This window comes from Spermophilus citellus (assembly GCF_964194105.1).
Source record: "Spermophilus citellus genome assembly, chromosome: X".
NCBI lineage: Eukaryota > Metazoa > Chordata > Mammalia > Rodentia > Sciuridae > Spermophilus > Spermophilus citellus.
The window spans coordinates 31,396,308-31,424,081 of record NC_138190.1 but is presented as its reverse complement, the minus strand read 5'-3'; the positions used below and the strand labels follow the sequence as shown (position 1 = coordinate 31,424,081).

The window sequence follows — 27,774 nt, the reverse complement described above, 5'->3', positions numbered from 1 at the left end:
ACTAAGGGTACTGTTAAAATGCATATTCTGATTCAGTGGGGTGGAGACTGAGATTCTGGATTTCTAACAAGCTTTCAGTTGTCCATGCTACTAGGCCAGGGCCACAGTATGAGCTGTCAGGCTCTAGATCTGCATGTTTAATGTAGCTAGTGAGTTTTTGTTTTGTTTTGGTGCCAGGGATCGAACCCAGGGGCACTTAACCACTGAATCACATTCCCAGCCCTTTTTATTTTTTTATTTTGAGACAGTCAGTAAGTTGTTTAGGGCTTTACTAAATTGCTGAGGCTGGCTTTGAACTAGTGATCATCCTGCCTCAGCCTCCTGAGCCACTGTGGTTATAGGTGTGTACCAGTGCACCCGGTTGCCATTGAGTTTTTGAAATGTGGCTGGTCTGAATTAACATGTGATGTAAATGTAAAATAGACACTGGATTTTAAAGATTCAATATTTTTAAAAATGTAAATTATCTCAATTTTTAAATTGGTTGCCTGTTGAAATGATAACATTTGGGGCATATTGGATTATATAATATATACCATTAAAATTAATTGTACTCATTTTTTTCTACATTTTTATATAGGGCTACTAATTTTTCTTTTTTTTAGTGGCACTGGTGATTGAACCCAGAACCTTCAGCCAGTTAAGCATGTACTTTACCATTGAGTTACAATCAAATCCCCTGAAAATGTAAATTACATGTGTGGCTCATAGTATACTCCTATTGGACAGTGCTAGTTTAACAGTATATATAAAGAAATACGCATTATAATTATTTGGGGGGGTACAGGGGATTGAACCCAGGGCACTCAACCACTGAGCCACATCCCCAGCCTATTTTGTTATTTTATTTATGGATAGGGGCTCACTGAGTTGTTTAGTGCCTTGCTTTTGCTGAGGCTGGCTTTGAACTCGTGATCCTCCTGCCTCAGTCTCCTGAGCTGTTGGGATACAGGCAGGCACCATCAAGCCTGGTTCATTATAATTTTTTTAAAAATACAGAATTATTTCCAGACTTCTTTTAGAGATGAAGACAATTTTGGTTTTGAAAAATTTCATCTTTGCCTTTTTTATCTTACATAATAACGACCTAATGAGCAATACCCTCACATCTCAGAAAAGGAATTTCCCTCTGGCTACACTAGATGAAAGGCCATGTGTTCAGACAATAGTGTGTTCGAGACCTGGAGCACCGTGGCACCAGTGGACCAACTCATTCTCTCTCTCGATAGTCTCGCCGAGCTCAGGTGGCCAGTTGCAATTCTGTTCCTGTTCCATGAGGAAGTCCACACTCTGCCACACCAGCTCCCGATCTGCGGGCTTGAGGTGCTCATGGTAAGAAAGAAGCATCTGCAGAATGGATGACAGGCCATGAGCTGCCCCTGTGTGGACAAACAAAGTACAATTTATCTATATAATAGGGAGGAGAGGACACACACACACACACACACACACACACACACACACGTAATATTACTTGAAAGAACATATAGTACTGTAAAAATTGAGTTGCTGAATAACTAGGCTGCTGACAAACTGTGGTCTGCAGGCCAAATCTAGCCCACTGCCTGTTTTTATAAATAAAGTTTTATTGTAACACAGCCAGAGCCATTCACTTCATATTGTCTATGGCTATTTTTGTGTTAGGACAGCAGAGTTGTATTTGACAGAGATCATATGACCCCCAAAGCCTAAAATATTTACTATCCAGTTCTTCATAGAAAAAGTTTGTTGTTTGCAGAGGTAGCAACAAATCCCATCATTCTGTAGCACTATAATGCACCAATAAAAAATTTCTGAAAAAGAATAAAAATTGTTGACTATTTTACTTCAGAGATTTTTTAAAAAAACTGCAATTAACATATCAATAGCCTTTACAAAAATACTCCTAAAGTACTTGACCACAATTTGGTCTAGGTATCCTGAACATTCATTTATTCATTACCTAAGTATTAAGCATCTACTATGCACCAGACACTATTCTAGGTTCTGAGAATAAATCAGTGAATAAAATAGTATAAATCTTTTTTTTTGGTAGGCATTATTAATTAGCCTTAACTTTTTTAATTCTTTACATTTTATACTTGTGTATTAAGCAATGTCTTGTCCTGGGATAGAGAGATGAATATGTTTGTCCCTACCCTTGAAGACCTCCTCATCTAATCCAATGAGAGAATCAGGTTTGCAAATAATTAGAACATGAGGTGTTAAGTGCTCTATGATAGGTGTGTATCAGGAGTGTGATGATTAATATTATGTGGCAACTTAACTGGGTCACATGTTGGCCCAATATTTGGTTAAAAATTATTTCTGGGTGTGTCTGTGAGAGTGTTTTTGAATGAAAATCACATTTGAATCTATAGATCAAGTAAAGCAGATTTCCCTCTTCAGTGTGGGTGGGCCTCATCCAATTCACTGAAGGCCCCAATGGAACATTAAGGCTGACAAAGAATTCTCCAGCTGGGACATTAATCTTTTCCCTTTGGACATAGACTATAATTTACAACACTGCCTTTTTCAGCTTCCATAACCTCTTGAGCCAATTCCTTTCCACAAATTATTAAAAGGAATTAGCTCAAGTGATATATACAATCCATTTCTCCAGAGAACTTTGACTAACACAAGGAGCTAAAAGGGAACCCAGGAAAGAGAACTTAATGTGGCCTCAGGGTTGGAGGGGGAGCTGAAGGTTTTGCACAGATGGTGTCATCTGAACAAAATCTTGAATTCCTGACAGTTCTAACAGAGGATACTGAATTAGCAAAGGCCTGAACCCATGTTTGGAAAAGGATTTAGCTTAACAAAGGGAGAAGGCAGCCCAGTCCCTGTAGGAGTTTTCACTCATTCTGAATTCATAGAGTCTTAATTAGTGGTACTGGGGTTAATATATTCCAAGAACTTGCTATTAAAACTCAACTCTCTAATTATAAAACTTTTTCTTTGTATTCAGGCATCTTCCACTTTACATACTTGGAACTTTCCAGAAACAGCCCCCCCCCCACCCCCGGCAATGCTGAGAATTGAACCCAGGGCCTTGTGCATGCCAGGCAAGCACTCTACCAACTGAGCTTTATCCCCAGCCCCAGAAACATTCTTATAGTTGTATCTTGTCAAAAATTCTGTTGCTCTTAAAATTTGGTCATGCTGTGGTGGTGCATGCCTGTAATCCCAGTGGTTCAGGAGGCTGAGGCAGGAGGATTGAGTTCAAAGTCAGTCTCAATAAATTAGCAAGGCCCTAAGCAACTCAGTGAGACCCGATCTCTAAATAAGAAAATAAGCATGTAAATTAAAAATAAAAAGGTCTGGGGATGTGGCTCAGTGGTTAAGCGCCCCTGGGTTCAATCCCTGGTAGCAAAACAAAACAAAATAAAACAAATATTTGGTCATGAAGTTTCAAAGTACCTTTCTTTCTCTGGATTTGGAATTGTTACGAAAAAGTTTCCTTTTTGGGAAAATGATTATGCATTCGATGGGAATCTGGTTTGTGCTCTCTATGTCAAGGGCCAGAATGCTAATTTCTCTAAAAACCAAAAATCTCAAAACTGAAAGGAATAGCTCTATCAGGGGACTAGAACAGACAATGCCAGTGACTCTCCATTCAAGTGCACCTGCCTCCCCTTCCTACTTGATACACCTATCATTCTGCCTGAGACCTTCTCTGACCACAGGGGTATGCCCAGCTCACGGGGAACAGGGCAGAAATACTAGGGAATTAACACATCTGGAGCAGCTGACAATAAAGTAGGGAGTTGGTGGATGAATAGCAGTTTCCTCAACTCTGCAGTGAGACAATTTCAGAGGCCTGGTCTATACAGTCTCTAAGAATCCCCAAGGGAACTGAGCCTCAGTTGTCCACAGTTGCTCATTATTACACACTCAGTTGCTTCTTTCTCTCCACTGTCTCATTTCCTCACTTGTCTATCTATGCTTTCTGGAATCATCTTTCAAATAAATCTTTTATACTCAAATCCTTGTGTCTTGGGGTCTCATTGCAGGCAAACTTAGGAACTTAAAGGTTTTCTTGAGACAGCTCTCATTAAAGTGGTTCATTAGTCATTCATTTATTCATTTGGGTATCCTTGGTATGCACAGGCTCTGTGGCAGAGGTGTAGGAATCACAAAAATAAACAAAAGTAAGTCCCTATCCAAAAAAGGCACAAAGCCCGTTAAGGCAGTTGGACTGGTAAGCCACTAATTAAGTGTAATGTGATGAGGCTCTCCAATAAAAGTGTGGGCAGGGTGACATGATGTTACCCAGTTTGCCTCAGGGGAAAACCTGAAAGACGTGAATGTTTTTCCAGAATGTTTTTCAACACCCCTTTCTCCTGAGGCAGAGAAAATACCTCAGGAGATCTCATGACGTTGGTGCAGAGTCTTGAAGTCTGGGTATTACAGATAGATGAAGAGGTTGGAGGAAGTGGAGTGTTCTAGGCAAAAGGAACACATAAAAGGTATAAAAATATGAGGACACTTTGTATGTGAGAGACTATGATGCACAGAACCTGGAGGGAAGAGATAAAGCTTGAGTCTGGAGAAAAAGGCTGGTGGTCTACCTTACAAATCTTGCTCAGGAGTGCAGGAACTCTAAAGGGGAGTAACTAATTTACTCCTTAGGTGGCTCAGAGCTCAAAATTACTCCCTGCAATTCAGTAGTCTGTTATTAATCAATGAGTACTAAAAATTTCAAATTATATGAATATATTACACAAGTGTACATATCAACACACACATAAATTTACTTATTAACAAATCAAATAAGCAAAGAATAAAATTAAGTCAATTCACTGTAATTTTTGTGAGCCATATGTAAATTTTTAATATCTGCATAAATTAGTGACTGCAATGAAACTTTGTTTCCAAAAAATTAATAACAAAGATTGTGTGTGTGTGTGTGTGTATGTGTGTGTGTGTGGCACACCTGGGATTGAACTTGAACTCAGGGGGACTCCACCACTAAACCACGTCCCTAGCCCTATTTTGTATTTTATTTAGAGACAGAGTCTCACTCAGTTGCTTAAGTGCCTCAGTTTTGCTGAGGTTGGCTTTGAACCCATGATCCTCCTGCCTCAGCCTCCTGAGCTGCTGGGATTGCGGAGATGTGCTACCACATCTGGCTGAGAAGATCTTTTGAGCCCAGGAGTTTGAGGCCAGCCTGGGAAATGTAGCGAGACCCTGTCTCAAAAAAAAAAAAAAAAAAGGCTGAAGAGCCTTTGAATCTAGGATGAAAGTAATTGTTAAAATAGCTTCAGGCAAACTATGAAAGCAAATATTAAGTTGTGGTTGGTAATATTCGTTGATATTTGCTTTTTTAAACATTACAGGTAAACATTACAGTAGAATGTATTTTGACATATTATGCATACATGGAGTATAACTTCCCATTGTTGTGGTTGAACATGATGTGGAGTCACACTGGTCATGTATTCATATATGAACATAGGAAAGTTATGTCAATTGATTCTACTGTCTTCCTATTCCCATCCCCCTTCCCTTCTCTTGATTCCCCTTTGTCTAACTAATCTAATGAACTTCTATTCTCCTCTTCACCCTCTCTTATTGTGAGTTAGCATCCACATATCACAGAGAACATTCAGCCTTTGGTTTTTTGGGGATTGGCTTATTTCAATTAGTCTCCAGTTCCATCCATTTACTGGCAAATGGCATAATTTCATCCTTCTTGATGGCTGAGTAATACTCTATTGTGTATATATATCATTCTTTATCCATTTGTCTGTTGAATGGCACCTAGGTTGGTTCCATAGCTTAGCTATTGTGAATTGGGCTGCTCTAAATATTGATGTGGCCATGCCATTATAGTATGCTGATTTTTTAAAGTCCTTTGGGTAGGACATTTGCTTTTAAATGACATTTTAAAGTATTTCTTGTTAATGAATCTAGTGATAGCCTATGGCAAAAACAAAAATATCCAGTGTCAACATTAGAGACGCCCTCTATCCTACACAGGCCTGTGACAACATCCTCACTCACCCAAGTACTCGGTTCCATAGTAAGAATACATCAGGGGGAATGGTTTCCTCTTCTTTGTAGCGTATTGCTTCCCAGAGTCCAGAATTGCCTGGCAAATTGATTTGATCTGTGCTGGGGTCAGCACCTGAGTAAGGAAATCAAAAAGCAGAAGTCAAATCAGGATCCTTTCCCCCCCTCAGACGTTAGATTTTCTTTATTTTTTTTTAATAAGCTTCCAGCACAAAATGTAAGTATTGTAGCTACCCTTAGAACCCCTAGTAAGGTCAAATATATTTTGATTATTCTTATATGAATATGCTTGATTCAAAAATGTCTACTGTAACACATATGAAAGAAGTCCATCATCATACCCCCAAAGTCTTTCCTATGCCTAAATAAACTCAGACCATTACAACTTATTTACTTTTTAGCCAGTGATTCTCCTTTTGAGGTTAAGTGTATCTACCTTCTTCAGAAAACTTGCTGTTTTGATGGAAAACACACACCTTTACTCTGTAGGCTGTTAGAAAATGCAAAGACCACCCGATGGCTGTTATATCATTAATCCTCGTCACAGGAACAAGAATTTGCTCAGAAAAGAACAAACGGTGGTGTTAATGGATCATGCCTAACAAAGCTGTTCCTCCTGGATACAGTATGGTTCAGGTCTAGCCCAGACATCAGGCCTTCAATTTATGTCATTTGGACCACTGTGATTATAAAGCTATGATTCCATGACAAGCTGCTGCATGACAGACTCACTGCAGCCATTTGCATTCCCTGAGTGAAACCAGAGCCCAAAGGTGCCAAGGCAAAATAACTTCTAACATCAAAAGGATGGAATAGAAAATGGCTAAAATGCGAGGACCTGCAGCTCTCCACTTTTTGTTTCCATCTAGCCAGTTTTAGGACTATGGAGGTTAAAATGTTCTCAAGTCTTGGAAGCATCAAGGAGTTCATTAAGATTCTGCTCAGGTTTGTACTGTGTTCTGTGTCCTGCCCTTCCTCACGGGCAGATTGGACGCTCCCTTTGGCAAGCTCCCATATCACCAGGCCTTTTGCTCTGGTGAAGCACTTACCACCTGCTGTGTTAGGTCTCTCCCACTAGATGATTGGGTTTTTGAGAGCAGACTGTGACATCTCATCATTTTGTATCTAACACAGAACATGAGGGGACTGTTGGCAACTGATGAGTGAATAAGTAGGTGCCAGATTAATTGGTATAAAAAGCAGATGCCTCCCACATCTTCTTTCCTTGATCCTTTCTCTCCTTCCCTCTTTCCATGATCATTCATTATTTATTTATTTATTCATTCATTCATTCTTTATTGGTGCTGGGGATTGAACCCAGGGGTACTTTACCACTAAGCTGCATCCCCAGCCATTTTGATTTGATTTTTAATTTTGAGACAAGGTCCTGCCAATTTGCTTAGGGCCGAATTAAGTTTCTCAGACTGGCCTCCAACTTGCAATCCTCTTGCCTCAGCTTCCTGAGTCACTGGGATTACAGATGTGCACCTCCATGTTCAGCCCACAAATATTTCTTCAGCCCCTACTCTATTTCCCAAAAGCCTATTCTTGATATTGGTAATACAACAATGAGCATGATGGAGAATACCCCTGCTCTCATGAAATCAACCTTCCCCAAAGTCAGACTCACATAGGAAAGGTACTAATCAGATTAAGCAGAAAGACAAAAAATCACCTACAGTTCAGCTTGATTGAATGAATCTGGGATCAAGGAAAAGTCTATTGGATTGTGGCCTCTCTCCTAAGATGTACACATCTCATTTTCCTATCTGAAATGTGGCATTAGAACCACCAATTCCTTTTGAAATAAGACCCTAATGATTTAAGTCATAACTTGCTTTTCTAGTTTACCTAATATTAAAAGGGTAAAATATCCAAGTTTTTTGGTCTTCAAATGTATCATTTGATTGGGAAAAAATTACTTGAAGAGGAAATGATTCATTAATTAATTCTTCCAACTACTTTTATTGAGCTAGTATTCTAATAAAACCCCATCCTGGGTATTATGGGGAACTTGTAGAAAGCAGGGGACACATTACCCTCCCATCACCACTGCCAACACACACACACACACACACACACACACACACACACGGAACTGATGGAGATGAAATATAGATAAACTTCTAAAACAGAGGAATTAAAGTTCATAAACCTAGAGATGGAAAGAAACAGTAATGTATGGTATTTAATCTGGACAATAAAATATTGCTCAACTTCAACCAGCATGTTATTTTTCTCCTCAGTTTTTGTCTGCTCAGAAACAAGTGTCTCATGGTTTTCCACCTACCATTCTTCTTCTTATTATTATTTTTGGTACCAGGGATTGAATTCAGTGAGCCACATCCCCAGCCTTTTAAAAAGATTTTTACTTTGAGACAGGGCCTCACTAAGTTGCTGAGTCTGGCCTCAAACTTGTGATCCTTTGCCTCAGCCTCCCTAGTCACTGGGATTAGATGCATGCACCTTCACATCCCGCTTGCTAACATTGTTTTTTTCTTCTTTTGCTTACCATTCTTGAAGATCCTAGCTTCCTATATATCCTCACTGTCAAGTCAAATCAATCCCAAGTCTTTCCTTAGCCCAATAGCAAATTTCTCCCAAACGATTTCCTATCTTTGCTCATTTAAATTCCTAACAAATTTTCATTTGCTATTGAAAACACTTATTCACTGTGCTTTCATCAGCACCATCTCATCTTACATTTAGTCTTACCCTACTTAAAATCTTGCATCATTAATTTCAAATCAACCCTTCCATCTTGTATAACCTCGTAGAAACCTGCCAGAGCCTTGAAGGACATTCACTTAATAGGATTCTATCCTGGCTTCATCCCATATTTTTTTGGGCAGATAGCTTCCTCTTCCACCGTATGCAGGTCCTGCCTGGCTGATATTGATTTTGAATCCATATGACAGAGGCAGTGTTTGTAGTAGGAAACAGTCACTGAATTTTCGGGATATACTCATTTGCATTACTAAAATTCTATTTGACTTTCATGCCTATAACTGAAAATTGGCTTGTTCTTTCCTCACTTGAACATTTATTCATGTTTTCTATGTTCATGTGTTTGCCTGCTTATGTTTAATCCAGAAAAAAAAATCAACTTGTTATTATGTGGTGCCCTCCCCAATTCTCTCCATCCCTGAAGCACAGCTCAGAATGGGGAATGAGTTTATAAAATATTATTTCAAAACCTCCTCTGGTCATGCATCATGTCTGGGTGGTTTCCTCTTATCTCTCAGAAACACTGTGAAAAACAAAGAGAAACCGGTGCTTGTTCGGGTGGATAGAGACCAGTTATGCATGCAGTTCTTTATCTCTGGGAACAGACAAGACCTACCCTTGAGTTTATTGATCAGCGAATAAGAACAGAAAATAGTGCTCATTAAAAGTCTGTGTGTGGGGAACATTGAGAAAAAATGTGTCCCTCTTTTCCCTCCTGAACAAATGGTACAGAAAGAAAAATGGAGATGAGACCTAGGGGTAGGGGCTGGATCTTGTTCTCTCATTTGTCTGCTTTCTCAAACATCCCTCCATTTCCTGTTCAGAGCCCACAGGAAGTCGCACATGAGCACATCCACTCCCTTCAAGAAGATGGCCTCCCTGTTTTCACACACTCTGAGATCTCATTCTCACTCTGAATGAGAGAGTGGCATTTCCTGGAGGTTAAAAGTGACTGTGGATGGCAGAGGTGAGCTCCCTTTGCCAAAACAAACCCCAATCCCATCTCCTGTGTCTATCCATGTGTTGATATTTTGGATAGATTAGGTTCTTTAGAACTTTTTTTTTTTTGGTACTGAATTAAACCAAATTAAGATATCTCAAAAATATAAAGCCAATCTATGGTGCTTTGGTTTAAACAGTTTCATTATTGTACCTGACCCTGTAAACTAGTTCTATTAGGCTGACCTCTAAGTATGAAGAACCCACACAGCAATAAAGCACAAGTATGTTTCTTGGCCCTTCCTGAACCACCTCCATGCAGAGGAGAGTTGACCTTCATTAAGGAAATGAATAAAATGGACCAAGCCACAGAAAGCTGGCCTCACCACTGACCCCCTCCTGAGACAAGTGTCCTACCCACAGTCCTTCGGAAGTGGCAAACGATGTTTCTTTTTCTAGGCACCAAATACCTACATACTGACGCTGTTAGCACAAAAAGACTGGGATGAATGCAAACTTCACAAATCAGCTCAGCACTTTATTCAGGAACAAAGTTTCACACAGGAGCAGGGGATGCAGGGATGAAATGATGCCATGGTGGGACCCACTTTCCTAGTGGAAAATGAGCCCCTAAACAAAGAAAGAGCCTGGGCTTATATAGGTTATTCTGAGAGGTGGTCTAGTGAGCATATCAGTTTTCTTTGGAAACCCAGGAATTTGGAGTTTATTCTGTCAATCAGTGAAGGAGTTAGTTTTAGTGCTTAGCAATTTAGGGTCTGTTTTATGGGGTGAAATGGGACAGAGTCTAAGGTCAGTGGTCAGTTTCTGGAATTTATTGTACTGAACCTGATGGAGAGTCTGGGGTCAGTGGTTGGTATCTGGAAAGGATTTGTTTACAGAAGGATCAATGCTTTGGTCTCTTCCCAGAGACTGCTTTTCTAGGTTTGATGGACACCTCTTCCTTAGGGTTTGTTTATCACTGGGAAAGACTGTATTGGATCAGTGCTGTCAATGTGTGGCTTTCCTTCTCACTCCTCTTTCCCCAGGTCTCACTACTTTTGGGGTTTGTCATTTTCCATATCTAATACTTATTGCTCTTCTCTGATCAGCACTGATTGAATGCACAGATAATGGCCGCCAAGTCCTGGGTGTGCCAGTATCCCAAGGCATACTATGCCAGTCAAATTCCTTTCTCAACAATTTGAAACAAGTGTTGAAAGAAAGAAAGAAAGAAAGAAAGAAAGAAAGAAAGAAAGAAAGAAAGAAAGAAAGAAAGAAAGAAAGAAAAGAAAAGAAAAGAAAAGAAAAGAAAGAAGCTGTCAGCAATCACAGCTGATGCTGCATGCAGGTCAAGAGGTGGAGCTGGGTGCATTGTGCAAATTTGAGGTTTGGTGGGATTAAGTAGGAGCTATGAGGGGGAATGACAGAATAAGTCAACCAATAGTGAGAGTGAAAGGAGACCTGGGAAGTTATACTAAGAGAAACAAAGATACTAAAAGAAAATTAGAGAAAGGCAGCTGGTTCTTACTGCTCCCTTAGTTACTGACAGTTTAGGGCTACTTCCTTGAGGGCTTCCTGCCAAGTTTCCATACAACACACACCCTCATCTTCTTATCCCTCCCCTTTACCATAGTCATTTGATAAAGCCTAAAGGTTTTTGTTCATTTGTTTATTTTTGTTTTGTTTTTTGTTGGTTTTTGTAATAAGAGCCTAACTAGAACAGGCACAGATACAAAGTCAACACTTCCCTTTTTCACTCTTCCACACTCCACATAAACATAGGAGCTTTGCTACCTACCGTGCTGGATCCTTTCAGCTCAAATAATAAAGATACCTGCATCTAAGGTCCATGATAGGTACTCCAATCTTGAATTACTTATCCTCAAACCTCTGTCAAAAGCCCCATTGAGATATCTGAGATCTGAGAGGCTTCTCAAAGTGTGGTCCACGGACCAGCAGCCTGAGCAACATCTAGGAGCCTGATAGAAAAGTAGATGTCCACGCCGCGGTCCCAGTGAATCAGAAACTGAATTTTAACAAGATCAGCAGGAAGTATGTATGCACATTAAAGTTTAAGAAGTACTGTATTAAAAATGCTATCCATGAATTATTAAATTTACCCAATATTAGGTTAGGTCCCAATAATAATGTATATTTGGATCATATAAATCTGACTTCCCATAGATTTTCTTTTTCTAACTATGAGTTTCCCGGGTTTCTGTATGAAGGAAAGGTTGATAGATGAAATAGACAAATTTTTGCTAAACTGTTATTGAAGATATTGCTAACAGTTTTGTTACACTTCTATAAAAGGCCCATGAGATGAGCTTCTCTCATAGTCCACCTAACAAATTGATAAACTTTATTTTTTCACAGTGAGACAAGCAAGAGTTTTGTCTTAATCTTGAAGGCCAAGAACCAGAGTTCATTAGTGTAGTGACTTTGTTTAAAATTCTAATTTGTTATGTATGAAAGCAGAATTGAACCCAGGACCTTCTGCATGCTACGCAAGCACTCTATCAACTGAGCTATATTCCCAGCACCTTGCAGTGACTTTCTTTAGAGGTTTTCCTATAAATATTTTTCTTCCTAAGCCTTAATCATCAGTTGAATGATTAATGGTTTCATTGTCTTTATACATTTTTGTTGTAAACCACTCTAATTTTTTTTTTAAATAGGCAGAACAAAACTAAAGACCTTTACAATATAGGGACTAGGTGTCTTGCGGTGGCAATTCAGGGCATATGAATTATTAGTGTTGAACTACAGCTCTCAAGCTAGCCTGGCAGCCAATCCTTACTGAGTCTGAAAAAATGGTCAGGAGATTCTAGACTTCCCACACCAGATCATGCTCAACTGCCACCAACATTATCATGCAATAGTCCCCAAATGCTCCAAGTGCCCAGCTACATAGAACACAGAAAGTCACTCCAATATCACGCCAAACACACATGTAACAGACTAAGAATTTGCTATTTGCTTAAGTGTTTCCTCAAGCAATTTATTTCATCTCAATACTTTGTCTCTCCATTCTGGTGGTTGTGAAAGCTTCTGTTCAGATAAAGAAGCCATTTGACCACTGATGAACATCATAACAACTCTTGATATCCATGCACAATAGTTTTGAGAGAAAGGCTTTTTAGCTGTAAGAGCCTGGGTATTTTTAGGATTTCAAGTTGATACCACATAACAATAGACTTGCAGGATATGCAGAATCAAGATAGATATATAAACTGTTTAAGGTGGGAGGAGTTGACTTGAAAAGGAAACTGAGAAGTTGAAAATCAATGTGGAATCACAGTTTCTGGGACAGGAGTCCCCTGTGTTTCTTCTTTGCTAGCAAAGCAATAAACCTCTTACCCCCTTCACTTCTCCACCAAAAAAGAAAGAAAATCAACATGGAGTTCCTGCTCCTCTACCTACACCTTCTTGTGCCAAACCCTAGAAGAAATACTATAGTTCTTCAGATAGGTTTGAGATCTATAGGTAGTTAGGATGTATGTACTTTCCCCCATCCCTTTCCCAGAACTCTGGGAGATGGCAGTCACAAAGGCTTATCTTTTGTCTCAGGGTCTGGGACCAGTAAAAGAAGTATCATCATACGGCTTGTCCTACATGAGAGAGTTCAAGATAATCCTTTATTTTTTTGTGGGCACCAGGGTAGAGTAGAATAATATCCCATCCTCCTAAATAAATTAATTTTTTAAAAATTCCCAGTCTAAATTATTGCATACTAAAATAATGTTAAGGAAAACATTTTTTTTTTACAAAATCAGTATTCACAAGTAGTTAGATTTTTATTTTCAATATCTCTTTGGGGCTGTAGTTCACTGGGAGCTCACTAGGTTACAGGGAAAAGCCAAACCTTTCAGGAAATCTCTAGTGTGGGTGGAGATTTATCCAAGGCATTAAGAAGACAGAAACTTGGAGGAGCTACTTTAAAGCACAACATCAGGAGCAGAGGAAGTATTGAAGAAGCTTAGAGAGGCAAAATAAGGTTAAGTGAAAATGTTCAAGCAGGAAACAATCTTAATAAACAGAATAATCTTAAGTATTAGGTGCAAAGCTTGTGAGAGGCACTTTGGAGGAACATGTATTCTAAATAATTAGACTAAGTAAAAATGTGAACCATTTAAATAATGGAACATTCAGCATTCATTTCAATCTTAAAAGTAGTGACCTATAGGAGTAAGATGCTGGCAGTAAATATTGGGGGCGGGCTTCACAAAGGAAAAGATATATGAACTGAGTTTTGAAGGATGAGTAGGAAGTGGATAAACGAAAGCAGTGAGAAGATTTTTAAACTATGAGATGATAGAGAAAACTCTATATTAGAACAATGCTTCTCAAACCACAATGTGTACAGGAATCACATGAGGCTTTTGGTATAAATGAAGATTCTGATTCTGTAGGCCTAGTGTGGGGCCAGGATTCTAGTTTTCAACAAGCCCCCCCCCTCCAGATAATGCTGAGGCTGAGGCTGCTGTCCACAGACCACACTTGAAGTAGCAAAGGATTATGGGAATACAGAAACTGACTACAGTAAATGATTTCTCTAGGGAATGGTGAGAAGTTAGATCAAAGGAACTGTAGGAAGTTCCCAAAGACAATCAGGGAAGCAGGAAGGAGCACCAGGCAAGGATGTTACACACTATAATTTAAAAGATTAGATGCCCCAGAAAGGAGAGCAGCAACAATGGGAAATTCTCTACCAATATGCTGCATGCAGGAGAAAACATGTCCAAATTTACAAACCCCAGTGGGGAGCTCTCTTAGCCAATATGGCCAGGTTTATTATCTTCTTAATTAGTCTCCAAATGGGGTGTGTGTTGCTGGTGCAGAATGAGCGAGTCCCTTCCATCTGGTCTTCCTGATGGTCCCTGACCATTATTATGCTGGGCTATGAGGAATGGGGACAGGTTGTTGAGTTGATGATCATCATTCAGTCATTAAAGGAAGCCAGTAGGGAATTTCAACAATAAACATTTGGTCCCAGATACCATTTCACTGTTGTTTCTTTTCCCTCCTCATGTCCAGAAACACAAGCCAAGAAAACAATGGAAACCAGAAAAGAAAAACAGGTTTTACCCCATTCTTGCAAAATGACTGCTGACTTTAAGGACTCATTAGAAGCACCTGCTAACTCTCTGAGAAGCACTAGATCATTTCCTCTTCTGAGACCCCAACTGTCTTAGTGCCTGAGCTTCCTTATCTACAAAAAGGGATCAGAGTACTTGTCTTCAGGTGGTGGTGAGACTCTAGGAAAAAGAGTCCCAATGTTTGGTTGCGCATTGCAGTCACCTGGGGAGCTTTGGGAAATCCCAATGGCTTCGCCACACACCCGACTTTCTGGATCCTTAGGTGATTACAACTGCAATCAAGGTTGAGAAGCTACTGCCACGAGAAATCCTGATGGCTTGGCCACACACTCGACTTTCAAGATCCTCAGGTGATTACAACTGCAATCAAGGTTGAGAAACTACTGCCATGAAATAGTAAGTACAACAATAGTTTTTCAAAGCAAAGTGATCATATAATTAAGATGAGGAGGAGGAGGAGGAAGAGGAAAAGGATGACAACGTTGAAGAAGAAAAGGAGGGCTAAAGGAAGAACAAACAAAAGATATCCTGGGTATAGAGAAATGCCTTTGGTGAGAGTCATGGAAGAATGGAAAGGAGATACCGGATGTGCACATGAATGAACATGCTGAGTTAGGTCTGAGGTCCATTAAACACTTTTCTATTTCCAATCTGGGCACCAATGCACTTTTTAAAAATTTTTCTTAGTTATACATGATATCTTTATTTTGTTTATTTATGTGGTGCTGAGGATCGAACCCAGTGTCTCACATGTGCAAGGCAAGCGATCTGCCACTGAGCCACAACCCCAGCCCACCAATGCATATTTTGTGGGAGGGTAATGGAGAAACCACAGAACACAGCAGGCAATGTACTAGACTAGGAATCAGAAGATCTGGGCTTGAAAATCTGACTTTGGTACCATTACCATGGCTAAGTCATCAGATCTATTCCCTCATCTATAAAATAAAGGAACTGGGCTAGAATCTGTTCGCTACGTCAGTGTGCTTCTTAAATTTTGGTGTGTCTAAAAATCACTTAGTGAGCTTGCTGAAATACAGCTTCCTGGGCCTGGCTCTCAGAGATTCTGGGTTAGTACCTATGGAATGGGATCTGAGATCCTGCCATTTCTAACAAACTTTCAGATGATGCTGTTAGGGAAGAACCTCATAGGTGGCGCTATAGTAGATGACCTCTAAGATTTCTCTGGGCTCCAAACTCTAAGGTTCTCTAAGGTATTGGAGGAGTCTAGCTTTTGAACATAAGAGCGTAGCATAATCATCAAAAACATGGAGTTTGGAGTCAGATAGAGACCTAGTTCCCAGATTTAGCCTCACCACTTTCTAGTAGTGTGGATTTGGGTAAGTTGCTTATCCCTTCTAAGCTTCAGTTTTCTCGTTTTTTACAAAAGCAGTGGTAATAAGACCTGCCTTATGGAGTTGCTGTGATGACTCCATGTAAGACACTTAGTGCAGTTCCTGCCATAAAGCACATGCAAGCTCTAGAGAAAAGGGACATCTGAAGTCCAGTAGTGACTCAACTCCAACCATTCAGCCTTGGAGGTTTGAGCTCAGGGGATTTCTCACAAAAGAACCCTGTTATTGCCCACATTCCTTGCCTCATCCTCCACCCAAGGACTAGCTATGGCCTCCTGCATTCCTAAGTTGTGGTAACCTGTAATTCATTAACTACTAAGGCAAAGCCCTTCATGTCTGTGCATTTACTTTTAATTTTCCATCACTACACTTGCAGCCTTTAATGTCCCACTTTTGCCAAAAGCACATTCTTCTGCTCTTTCAAAATACCTCTCAAGTTTACCTCATTTCTAGATAAGTCTCTGTCACTAACTAACTATGTAACTTTAGACAAATCAAGAAACCTTTCTGGACCTCAGTTTCCTCATCTGAAAAAAAAAAAACAAGGAGTTCAGCTGATGTGGTCTTTAATGTGCCTTTGGCTTTAGCATTTTGTTATTTAGTAATTTGATATTTTATGGCAAATTTTTGCAAATCTACATATTCATATTTGGGCTAGACTTTTGGATTGCAGTTGTGATAGTCCATTTCAGTGGTTTAATTTCTTACAGAGTAGGTAAAAAGTCCTTTACAATGATACTATATCATGTGTTTAATTTGTCCTGTTCTAGAACATTTTATTTTTACAAGAGGCTTATTTCTTAAATACTTTCTTCCTAGTCAAAAGATTAAAGAATAAAAACTCTTTGGGTGGGGTACTCTGGACTGAACCAGGGGCACTTTACCACTAAGTTATATTAACAGCTCTTTTTATTTATTTTGACACAGGTCTCGTTAAGTTGCTGAGGCTGGCCTCAAATTTGTGATCCTCCTGCCTCACCTCCCAAATCACTGGGATTACTGGCATTTGCCACTGTGTCCAGCAAGACCAGAACTCTTTTTAGCATCTTGATATCAGTTGTTTAAATATCAGGAGTTACCAGTCTTCTGATGCCCCCAAAGTGAATGATTACATTATAAGCCCAGATGTATAAGCTGACCATTTTACAGACCCTCCTATAAGCCACTTTTGAATCAGTATGCCATTACAGTATTCTCAAACTATACTAATGTGGTTTAACTTTTCAAGTGCCCGCTGGATGCATAATACTTTGCTAGAGAGAATAGAAATATAGAGGCAAGTATTTGCTTGTATCCAGATAAATAGTAAATGTTCTTATTTGGAAAGGCCAATTCTAATTACATGTTTGTGGCTGACTTTGTTGGTGAGAACATCCATTCTCTTCTTATCCCTTGCTAACCAAATCTCAATTTTATTGGGGTGACAGAGCCAATCCTAAGTTATAGTGATCAGCCTTAGCCAAACATGTCAATCCTATTGTTTGTAGGGGGTTAGCAATGCAACTTCATTTTGAATAATGGATAAATCTGCAAGAACTTCATGGAAGGTCTTTTGTTGAATCTTTTTTTTTAATTCTAATTTGTTATAAATGAAAGCAGAATGCATTACGATTCATATTACACATATAGAGCACAATTTTTCATATCTCTGGTTGTATATAAAGTATATTTACACCATTCATGTCTTCATACATGTACTTTGGATAATAATGATCATCACATTCCACCATCATTAATAACCCCATGCCTGCTCCCTTCCCCTCCAACCCCTTTGCCCTATCTAGAGTTCATCTAATCCTCCCGTGCCCCCCCACCCACCCCACAACCTCATTAAGAATCAGCCTCCTTATATCAAAGAAAACATTTGGCCTTTGGTTTTTGGGGATCTAACTTCATTTAGAATTAATGTTTTCCAACTCCATCCATTTACCTGCAAAGGCCATGATTTTATTCTCTTTTAATGTTGAATAATACATGGAAGGCTTTTTGTTTCATAATAAATGGAAAAAAAATGGATGAATTTGGCCGTTACCACCCTTACCATTCTTTCCTTTTTTTGTCATTGTTGTTGTCTTGAATGTACATGTGAGGTCTGGAACAGCAATAGCCATTTCTTATCCTGAGGCAATTAGCATGTGGACGATAGGTCAACATTCACAAAACCATGGTGAGAGGCTGGGAGAGAAGATCCTAGGGTTTATGGATGTCATCAAGCATCTGTAACACAGCCAGAATCACCTGTCTCCAGACTCTTGCTTCGAAAGAAAATGCAATACCTTTTTTAAAGCCATTATTCATTGGGTTATAGCCAAACCTGGACAGCCATAAAGTGCCAACCTAACAATGTTGTGAACATTGTATTTTCCCGCAAAGCAATTTTTCTTTGCCCATGTGCACCTCTGTTTCCACAGAAACTTTTAGCTCTGGAGCTCTTTAACATGGTGGGGCTGACTACCTGAGTGGGAAAGTTCACAACTACATTTCCAATTCTGTCTTGACTTGTGATTTATTTTTCCCATTAAGTGCTATCCTAGAGCCCAGAGACAAAGGATGGAAAACACGCCATCACCTTTGCTGCCACTGTCCTGGATGACCTCTCTATTCCTTCCAGTTCCACTGCTTCAGGTCACACACAATGGACATTCTCCAGCTGCCTTCATGACAGTGGATCTTCAAATCCTCAAAGCCATAGAGTCCTGGCAACAAGTACTGTGAAGCAATTATCTTCCTTTGAAGCAACTGCTGTCTCCTTGACTTAAGTGGCTATATCACATACTGCCTACTCTGTCACCTTAGAGAGCTATTCAGGAAAATGGTCCTAGATGAACAATAGTTGAACAATTTGCACCATCTTAAATTTCAATAGCTCTTTCACCTAGATGCTTTCAACAGAACCAGCTGAAAGGATTTCTTTTGCTGAGTTTTTTTTTTTTTTTTTAAGTACTGAGTATTGAACCCAGGGGTGCTCTTAGCTACATCTCCAGTCTTGTCTTTTCTTTTTGGAGACAAGGTCTCACTAAGTTGCTTAAGGCCTCACTAAGTTGCTGAGGCTGGTCTCAAACTTGCAATCCCCCTGCCTCAGCCCCTGAGTTGCTGGGATCATAGTGTGCGCTACCACATTTGGCTTGCCATGCTCTTTGGCATGTGCCTGTGGGATTGAAGTTCAGACATGGGCAAGGGGAAGTAAAGATTCTTTAAAACTGCTTACATTTCTATTCTTTTTATCCCTGGTACCTTAAAATACATTTTAATAAATGTAATCCTCAGATTAGGGGAAGCCATGTGATCTTGTGCTAATTTGACCACAAATGGTAAAATTTCTCCGTGTGCAAAATGAAACCTAAAGCTGTTGCAGGGAGGACAGGGATTGGGTATTCACGGTTGGGAAATTGCAAACTTCTAGCTTTGTCATTATATCATCCTGAGTTAAGTGATTTATAGATATACAGATATTCCATTCCTTCTCTCTTATTCATTTAAGTATTGTAGGTAATCTATTCTTTGTGTGATCCTGTCCAAAGCAATTTTGCTATTTTTACATTATGTTTTCTGACACTTTAAAGGGAAAACTATGCCAGGCATGGTGGCACAGAGAGGTGAGGCAGGAGGATTGCAAGTTCAAGGCCAGCCTCAGCAACTTAGCAAGGACCTGAGAAGTTAGTGAGACCCTGTATCTAAATAAAAAATAAAAAGGGCTAGGGGTCTAATTCAGTGGTTCAGCAACCCTAGGTTCAATTCCTGGTACCAAAAAATTAAAAATAAATAAAGGGAAAACTATTCTTTTTTGTTTTATGAAACAGTATTAGCCAGTAATTTTTTGGGGGGAATGGTGATGCTGGGATTGAACCCAGGGCCTTGTGCGTGTGAAGCAAGCATGCTACCAATTGAGCTATATCCACAGCCCCACTAGCAAGTGATCTTTAGGATAGAGTTAGACTATAAAATTCAGATAGAATCACTTTCTACATAAAGGACATATTGGAAAAGGAGATTTGAGGTGACCTGAGCATGAAGATATGCTGAAGGAGCTGCCACCACTGTCCCCTGAAGAGGGGCCAGGCAGCTATAATGAATAAAAGTGCCTCTGTGGCTAGTTTTAGTGCCTAGGGGAAGGAGAAAGGAATAGAAAACTTCAGGAGGATCTGGCTCTATCACTAAAGAGGAGAGAAGAGTTGTAAATTGACAGCTTCACTCTGTTAAGGGCAACAACTCCCCACGGACTCTTTCTTAGATTTGAGTTTTCACAAGTTCTAAGTGGATTTGTTTTCAAATGAACAAAGCTGGGGAAGCTTCTGGTCCTTAGAAAGGCTGGGGTAAGCAGCTGGAAAATATAACCAGCACTAAGCAAAGCAAGATTTATAAACTGGGAAGTCAGTATCTTAAAGTCCTCATCTTAGACTTAGTATTTAGTGTATAAATATTTATTGAGCCCAGCTGTGGCTCAGTAGAACACCAGTGAGCAAGAGAGGAAAACTGTTGCTATCATGGTGATCTAGTGGGACAGTCTGAATAAATTCATATCCTACTCCATATTCTATTTCCCTAAATATCTCATATTCTGACAGTCTTCATAACTTTCTATTATTTTAATGTTTTTTTTTTCCCTCCTAGTACCCGGGATTGAACCCAGGGGTGCTTAATTATTGAGCCATATCCACAGCCCTTTTTACGTTTTATTTTAAGACAGGGTCTCACTAAGTTGCTTAGGGCCTCGCTAAGTTGCTGAGGGTGGCCTTGAACTTGTAATCTTCCTACCTCAGCCTCCAGAGCCACTGGGATTACTTGTATGCACCACTGTACCCAGCACTAATGGGGCTGTCTTTATAAAGAAATCAGCATTAACTGAATCATTGGCCTCATGTCATGTTGCCCAGGGAAAGTTTAACAGAAGAAAAAACCCAGTCACAGTCTTCAACGTTCAACCAAGGGCAATCACCAGAATTTTAAGGATGGACATACCAAAGAAGTGGCCAGCTGCTATAACAGCACATAATTACATGGAAATTCTCAGCAATGGAGGCCTGGCTCCAGACCAAAGTTTCAGAGGGGTCGGGTAGAACTGAACACTCATAAAACACAACAACAACAAAAACTCCATTTGTGTTGCTGGAACATGGACACTGTTTTACAGGGCTTTGCATTGCAAATCCAGCACTATTTAGTATTGCAAATAGCACAGGTGGTTGGAACAAGGAACTCAGCTTAATCTTATGTGGTTCACGTAGCTTGGTTGGATTTATTCCTAGTCACAGACTAGACTCTTAATTATAAATGCCAGGTACCCTCCATATAAATTTGCTTCAATGATTGTTACACAGAATACTACTGACCACCTATCACTTTATTTTATTGGTACTAGGGATTTAGCTTGGGGGGAGTTACCACTGAGCCACATCCCAACCCTTTTAATTTTTTATTTTGAGACAGGGTCTTGCTAAGTTGCTTACAGCCTTGCTAAGTTGCTGAGGTTGGCTTTGAACTTTTGATCCTCCTACCTCAGCTTCCTGAGCCTCTGGGATTATGGGTGTGCCACCTTGCCTGGATCACTTAGCACTCTTTAAATAAACAAAAGCATGCTTCTTCACGATACTGAGAGAGTAATCTCATGCTTTATATGTAAACGGCACAGGTACATAAAATATGTATATAGTTATGAAGAAGTACTTACAAAATAAGTACTTTGTATTCTTCAATTATTCTATGAAGTAACAACTCAAGACAAAATTTATCTAGGTATGTGCATGTAATGAAGTGTGTATATGTCTATGTACATATAATTTACATATACAATAAACATGTTTAGCTTGGACTTCTACTACAGTATATCAGTGTCCAAGGGAACGAAGTATCTACTTGTATAAGAATGTCCATAGGGCCAGGCGCCGTGGCACACGCCTGTAATCCCAGTGGCTTGGGGGCTTGGGAGGCTGAGGCAGGAGGATCATGAGTTCAAAGCCAGCCTTAGCAACTTAGCAAGGCCCTAAGCAACTCAACGAGACCCTGTCTCTAAGAAAACATAAAAAAAAAAAGAGCTGTGGATGTGGCTCAGTGGTTAAGTACCCCTGGGTCCAATTCCTGGTACCAAAATAATAATAAAGAAAAAAGAAGAGAATGTCCACTGGGGTAGAGCACTTCCCTAGCATGTATGAGGCCCTTGGTTCAACCCCTGGCATTGAAGAAAAGAATGAAGAATGTCCGTGGTGGTTTTATTCATAAAAAAATGAAAACCTGAGAAGATTTTAAATGTCCCCCAACAGGTGAATGAATGAATGGATTGTGGTATTTTCATACAATGGAATACTGCTTAGAGACACAAAAAGCTCAAACTACTGATACATGGCAACAATCTCAGTGGATGAACATGTTGAACAAAAGAAGCCAGACACAAAAGGGTTTCTGCTACATGATTCATTTATGTGAAGTTTAAGAACAGGCAGAATCTAACTATAATGATGGAGGTCAGAAAACAAAGTTTGTGTGTGTGGTGGGGAAGGGTGAGTAACATTGATTGGGATGAAGGAACCCTCTGGATTGATGGAAGTGTTCTGTATCTTGATCTGGTAATAATTATATTAATTATGCAGTTAAATCATTGAGCTATACATTTAAGAGTTGTACATTTTGCTATATGTAAATGATACTTCAATTTTAAATAAGTAAAAATAGAGCAGGGTGTTGAGCATTATATCTATTAAATGGTAGAGCAAAGGGTTTAGCTGGCTTGTTAATGCATTTGTGTGAATGTCAAGGTCCTTTGGCTGTAAGTAGGAGGCACCAACATTACTAGCTGTCCCAAAGAGGGGCCTTCTTATACCTCTGGATGAAATAGAAAAAGGTTGCTTCCCTCTGAATGGATGAATTACATAGAAATGTACATGACCTCTGGGCTAATGCAGCCCCCGGTCAGAGTTTAGTGACCAGAACATGGAAGCAGGATTTCACTTTCCTGGCCCTTTTGGCCTGTGTGTTCAGCACAACCTTACCAACCACCCAAGGCTGCCCCAATTTCTGGAAGGAAGCTGGAAAAAGCTCCAAGGATCTGAGAGCAAGCCAGAAAGCCACCAGGCTGCAGGTAGCATTCTCTCTTTTGATGACAGAGGTCTCTGCCTTTCTTTCACTTCAACTGGTTTATTTTCTCTACTTCTCTATGGCTGAAGGTGACATCCCATCATAACATGACACATGCACACAATGACATTCATTCACTCACCTTCCAAATTTTAACATGCCTCTCAGTTTTCGCCATACTTGCAGTATTAACTAGAAACCCACTGAAACACAACTTCAAAATCCTGAGAGAATCCAATTGGTTCAGTCAGGTGTATTTTCCCAGTTGTAATGACTCCAGCCAAAGGAACAGGGCCAAGTAGCTCAACATGGATGCCAAGACCCAGAGAAGGAGTGGGACAACATTTTGCAGAGTAATGAGATTATTTTGAGCTGGGAGGGCATCCCCAGAAATATTTGTGTCCAGAATAGAAATATTAGATAGAAAATAGGACTTCCACTGGCTTACTCAAAAAAACATGTCATTTTTCTTTTATAACAAATCTTGATGTGGTCAACTGCTGATCTTGTTTAGTGACTTGTGATATCTGACACAAGATGATGCAATTCCCTCTTCTTTCCCTCATGTTGTCACTTAGGCACAAAATGGCTGCTGAAACTCCAGATACTATGTTTTACATCCAAGGCAGCAAAAAAAAAAAAAAAAAAAACAAGGAAAGGGCAGCCACCATTCTCTTTTATCAAGAAAGTCAGAACTAGTTGTGGTGGCACATGCCTGTAATGCCAACAACTTGGGAAGCTGAGGTAGGAGGATAGCACACAAGCTTAAAGCTAGCCTCAGCATTTAGAAAGGCCTTAAGCAACTTAGCAAGACCCTATCTCAAAAAAATAAATAAATAAAAGGCTGGGGTTGTGGCTCAGTGGTTAAGCACCTTTGGGTTCAATCCCTGGTACAAAAAAAAAAAAGCAAGCCTGAACCCCTATGCAGACTTACACTACCGTTGGCAGTTCTCTTTGAGATGGCCACTCAAGTCAAAGCTTAGAAGTTGGAAAATCAAGTAATTATCATCAAGCATTGTAACACCAAATGAGACTTGGGTTTCATTAGTGCTGGCAATGTGAAAAATGGAGCTTTGTAGGTAACCATGTGTGTCATCACACTCAACTATAGGAATCCATATTCTCAGAAAATTTACGTTAGCTATTCGGGATCGTGTCTGAACCCAGGTGATGGAAGGCACATTTAATTCTTTTTCAAATTCACTGCTTCTCACCACACACTAAGCCACTATATATTCAATTTTGCGCTCCACCACCTAGGATCCTTTGCCTAGGATTTGCATTTTATTTCAAAAGCTGTCGTGCAGGTAATTGGTGCAGGCAGGTTTCTCGGCTCTAACCTTACTATCTAACCACTACACAAATGCCTTTTCTACCAAAGTAATAGAGGATTATAGGAAGTGTATTTAAAGGATACTCAGCTTTCTCTAAATATACTGTTATTTCAGAAGTGCTCTAATAATAATGATTTCAATATATGCAAATAGATAGTACTCCAGTTTAAGTCTCTTCCTTACCGTGAAACAGGTGCAAGAAATGAAGGGGGAGTGTTGAAGCCACCAACTGCAGGCAGACTTCACCTTTAAAAGGAATGGGTGGGGCTAGATGGCTTCTGGGTGCCCCTCCTTGCCTGATATTGCACTTTCTAAATGGACTGCAATCACGGTCTCTCCAAATCATGAGGGACATTTCCAAGAATTGAGTCTAGATTAGTGTTCCTTTTCAATCAAGAGTCACTGTATTCTATGAAGGGAGAAAAATGCCATGGGAAAAGGCAGAATGAGCCCACTCAGATGAAGCAGGGAGAAATTCAAATCTTCTGATTTTTATATATGGGTTGAAGACTGAAAGACAATTACTGATGTTTTATGTATTTAAACATTTTATTTCTCATATGCACATTTAAGGGCAAAATTTGGGGAGAAGCCTATGCTACTGAGGGGAGATGTTTAGATATTTGTTCATAGAGTACATATTCATGTTATGGCATATTTATCATTTATGTTAATTTTGTCCTTACTTCAACTCACAGTCTAACTTAAAAGTGTAAGGAAAAGAATAAACTTTGGGGATCCCTTTATGTAAGTACCAGGTGCTACCAGATTGTACCCGTACCTCAGACTCCCTTTATAAGCCAGTATGAAAAGGAGTCCTAAATAGCTATATTAATTAGCTCTGAGTCCTTGGGCAAATTACTTTGGCTGTATAAAGCTCAGTTTTCTCATCCATGACATGGAGATATTCAAGGACCTTAAAAATCCTTTCCTGCTCAAAAGTTCCATGTTGCTATTATTCCCAAAGAAGCGTATTTAAATCTAGTTTGTTCCAGTAGCATGAAGTCTTCACTTCTGGTTCAGAAGGTTCCCACACCACCCTATGTTTATTATTTTTTTAATTTAATTTTATTTTTTGGTCGTACTAGGGATTGAACCCAGGGCCTCGTGCATGCTGGGAAAGTGCTCTACCATTGAGCTACATCTCCCACCCTCCATTACTCTGAGTCTTCTGTGAAGTTTCCTGGTAGTCTGATAATAACTCCCCATTTTATTTTTATACATTTTTTAGTATATAACTCCAAAGACTTATAAGAATGTACAAAAATTCCCATAAACCATTTGCCCATCTTTATCTTTTGTTAACATTTTGCCACATTTGCTTTTCATTCTATTTGGGAGGCTCCTTTATCCAGAACTACTTCAGTATTGTCCTCTAAACAAATACAATCTCTTACCTAACTACAGTGCACCTATCAAAATCAAGAAATTTAACACTGATATAATGCCATTATCTAATTTCCACCTTTAAATTTTTCCAATAATCCTAAAAATGTCCCTTTTTAAAAGCTATCCAATCCAGAATCACACAATGCATTTCATTGTCATGTACCTTCAGACTTCATTAATCTGGAACAGATCCTTAGCTTTTCCTTTCTTTTTTTCCCCCTCTGACTTTGAAATTTCTGAAGAGTATGGGCAATTTATTTTATAAGATATCCCTCAGTCTGGATGTTCCTCATGATTCAATTCAGCTTATGTATTCAGGGCAGGAAGACCCTAAAGTGATGCTCTGTCTTTTGTGCAATGTCATATTCGGAGGGACATAATATTTGACCCATATTGGTGACCCTTACCCACCCCCTCTTTGATATTAAGCTACTTTAAGTTGAATCTCTGTTGCCTTGGATATGAAAGGCTGTGACTAATCTAAGGCTTTTATTACTAAAGACCTGTAGGCTTGGGTAAAATACAGCTTCAACAGTAAGATGTGTCATCACTTAAGCCTGGCTGTATGCCAGCTGGAAAGGCCCAGAAATTAGGAGTTTGGACCAATGACAACCAGCCAATAAGTTAAAAATATTATGGAAGCCAGATAAGTCAGCCAAGTCAATGGAGGGGTAGACAGGTAGGTGCAGGAAGTCAGAGTCCATGAGGTCAAAGTCAGTAAGCTCCAGCCTAAAGGATAGCAAGCTCTGATTTCAGGGCAGGGGCTGTGGGCTCAGTGCCCAGTGTTATAAAGCTAATGGGCGGGGCTGGCCCTGCGCCCATGGGTATTACTCATAGACCTCAGCGGAATGCAATAGTAAGGCATTCCTGGCTATAGCAGTCTGAGATGTCAGCACTATTGCCTACCTTATTGTTGGCATTACCATGTTCTTTCTCCTTTCTCTAAACCAGGGCTACTCAAATTGTAACATGCATGTCAATTCCCTGGTAATCTTGTTGGAGTGTAGCATCTGATCCAGTAGGCCAGATGTTTGGCCTGGGATTCTGTATTGCTAACTAGTTCCTAAGTGATACCAGTGGTGATGATTCAGACCATCCTTTGTGTTCCAAAGATGTTGGAGACGACCATTTTTGGCTATGGCTGAAATGGAGTTGCTACCATGAATTCACATATACTGGAGTGAGTGCTATTGTGACCTCTCTACACCATCAGATAGATGTTTCCTTGACTTGGTCGATTCGGAATTCACTGAACAACTTAACAAGTCATTTAAATCCAAAAAGGAAAAGAGAAAGGAAAAAAAAAAGAAGGGGTAGGAAAGGAGAAACAGATATACATGGCAGGCTGCCAAGCCAGAAATATAGTGAAACTCCATGAACATTCAACAATGAATAATGACTTTATTTTGTAAATTAACAAGAAATCTCATTTTGATAGCCTTGAGGATGTGCATGTCCAGAGAGCAGGCGGTTCCTCATGGCAGGGGAGGAGTTGATTTTGCATTCATCTGTACTTTTTCTATGGAAAATTATAGTCCACCTACAAAACATAACGAACCTTGGTGAATCAGGATAATTTCCTTTCAGCAAGCACCTCTAAATAGGCCCATCACAGTCTTTCCATAGTACTCCCAGATGTTCTAAAACTGAGAAGGTTAGAACTGAAGTAACAAGGGCATTACTCACAGGAACCAAGAACCTGCTTATTATGAACAATTCACATCTCTGGCAAATTCTTTAAAATCGGTGCCTTTCGTAAGGCTCTGTTTTGAAAAAAAATACAAAGTCCAAGTTGGTATTATACTTCTGTAACGGTAACTTTAGGATACAGCAGCAGAAACATTATATGAAGACAGTCTAGCAATGCAG

At 39.7% G+C, this 27,774-nt stretch overlaps 1 protein-coding gene across 1 annotated transcript in view; it reads right to left on the bottom strand.

Moving 5' to 3' along the window:
• The window catches only part of LANCL3 (LanC like family member 3), a 103,353-nt gene that overhangs the window by 16,652 nt on the left and 58,927 nt on the right, over positions 1-27,774 (bottom strand). Inside the window, exons 2-3 of the mRNA XM_081277481.1 lie at positions 5,986-6,109; positions 1,182-1,379 (exon numbers count right to left, since the gene is read on the bottom strand). Coding sequence (XP_081133607.1) covers positions 1,182-1,379; positions 5,986-6,109 — 322 coding nt within the window. The remainder of the gene's footprint in view (positions 1-1,181; positions 1,380-5,985; positions 6,110-27,774) is intronic.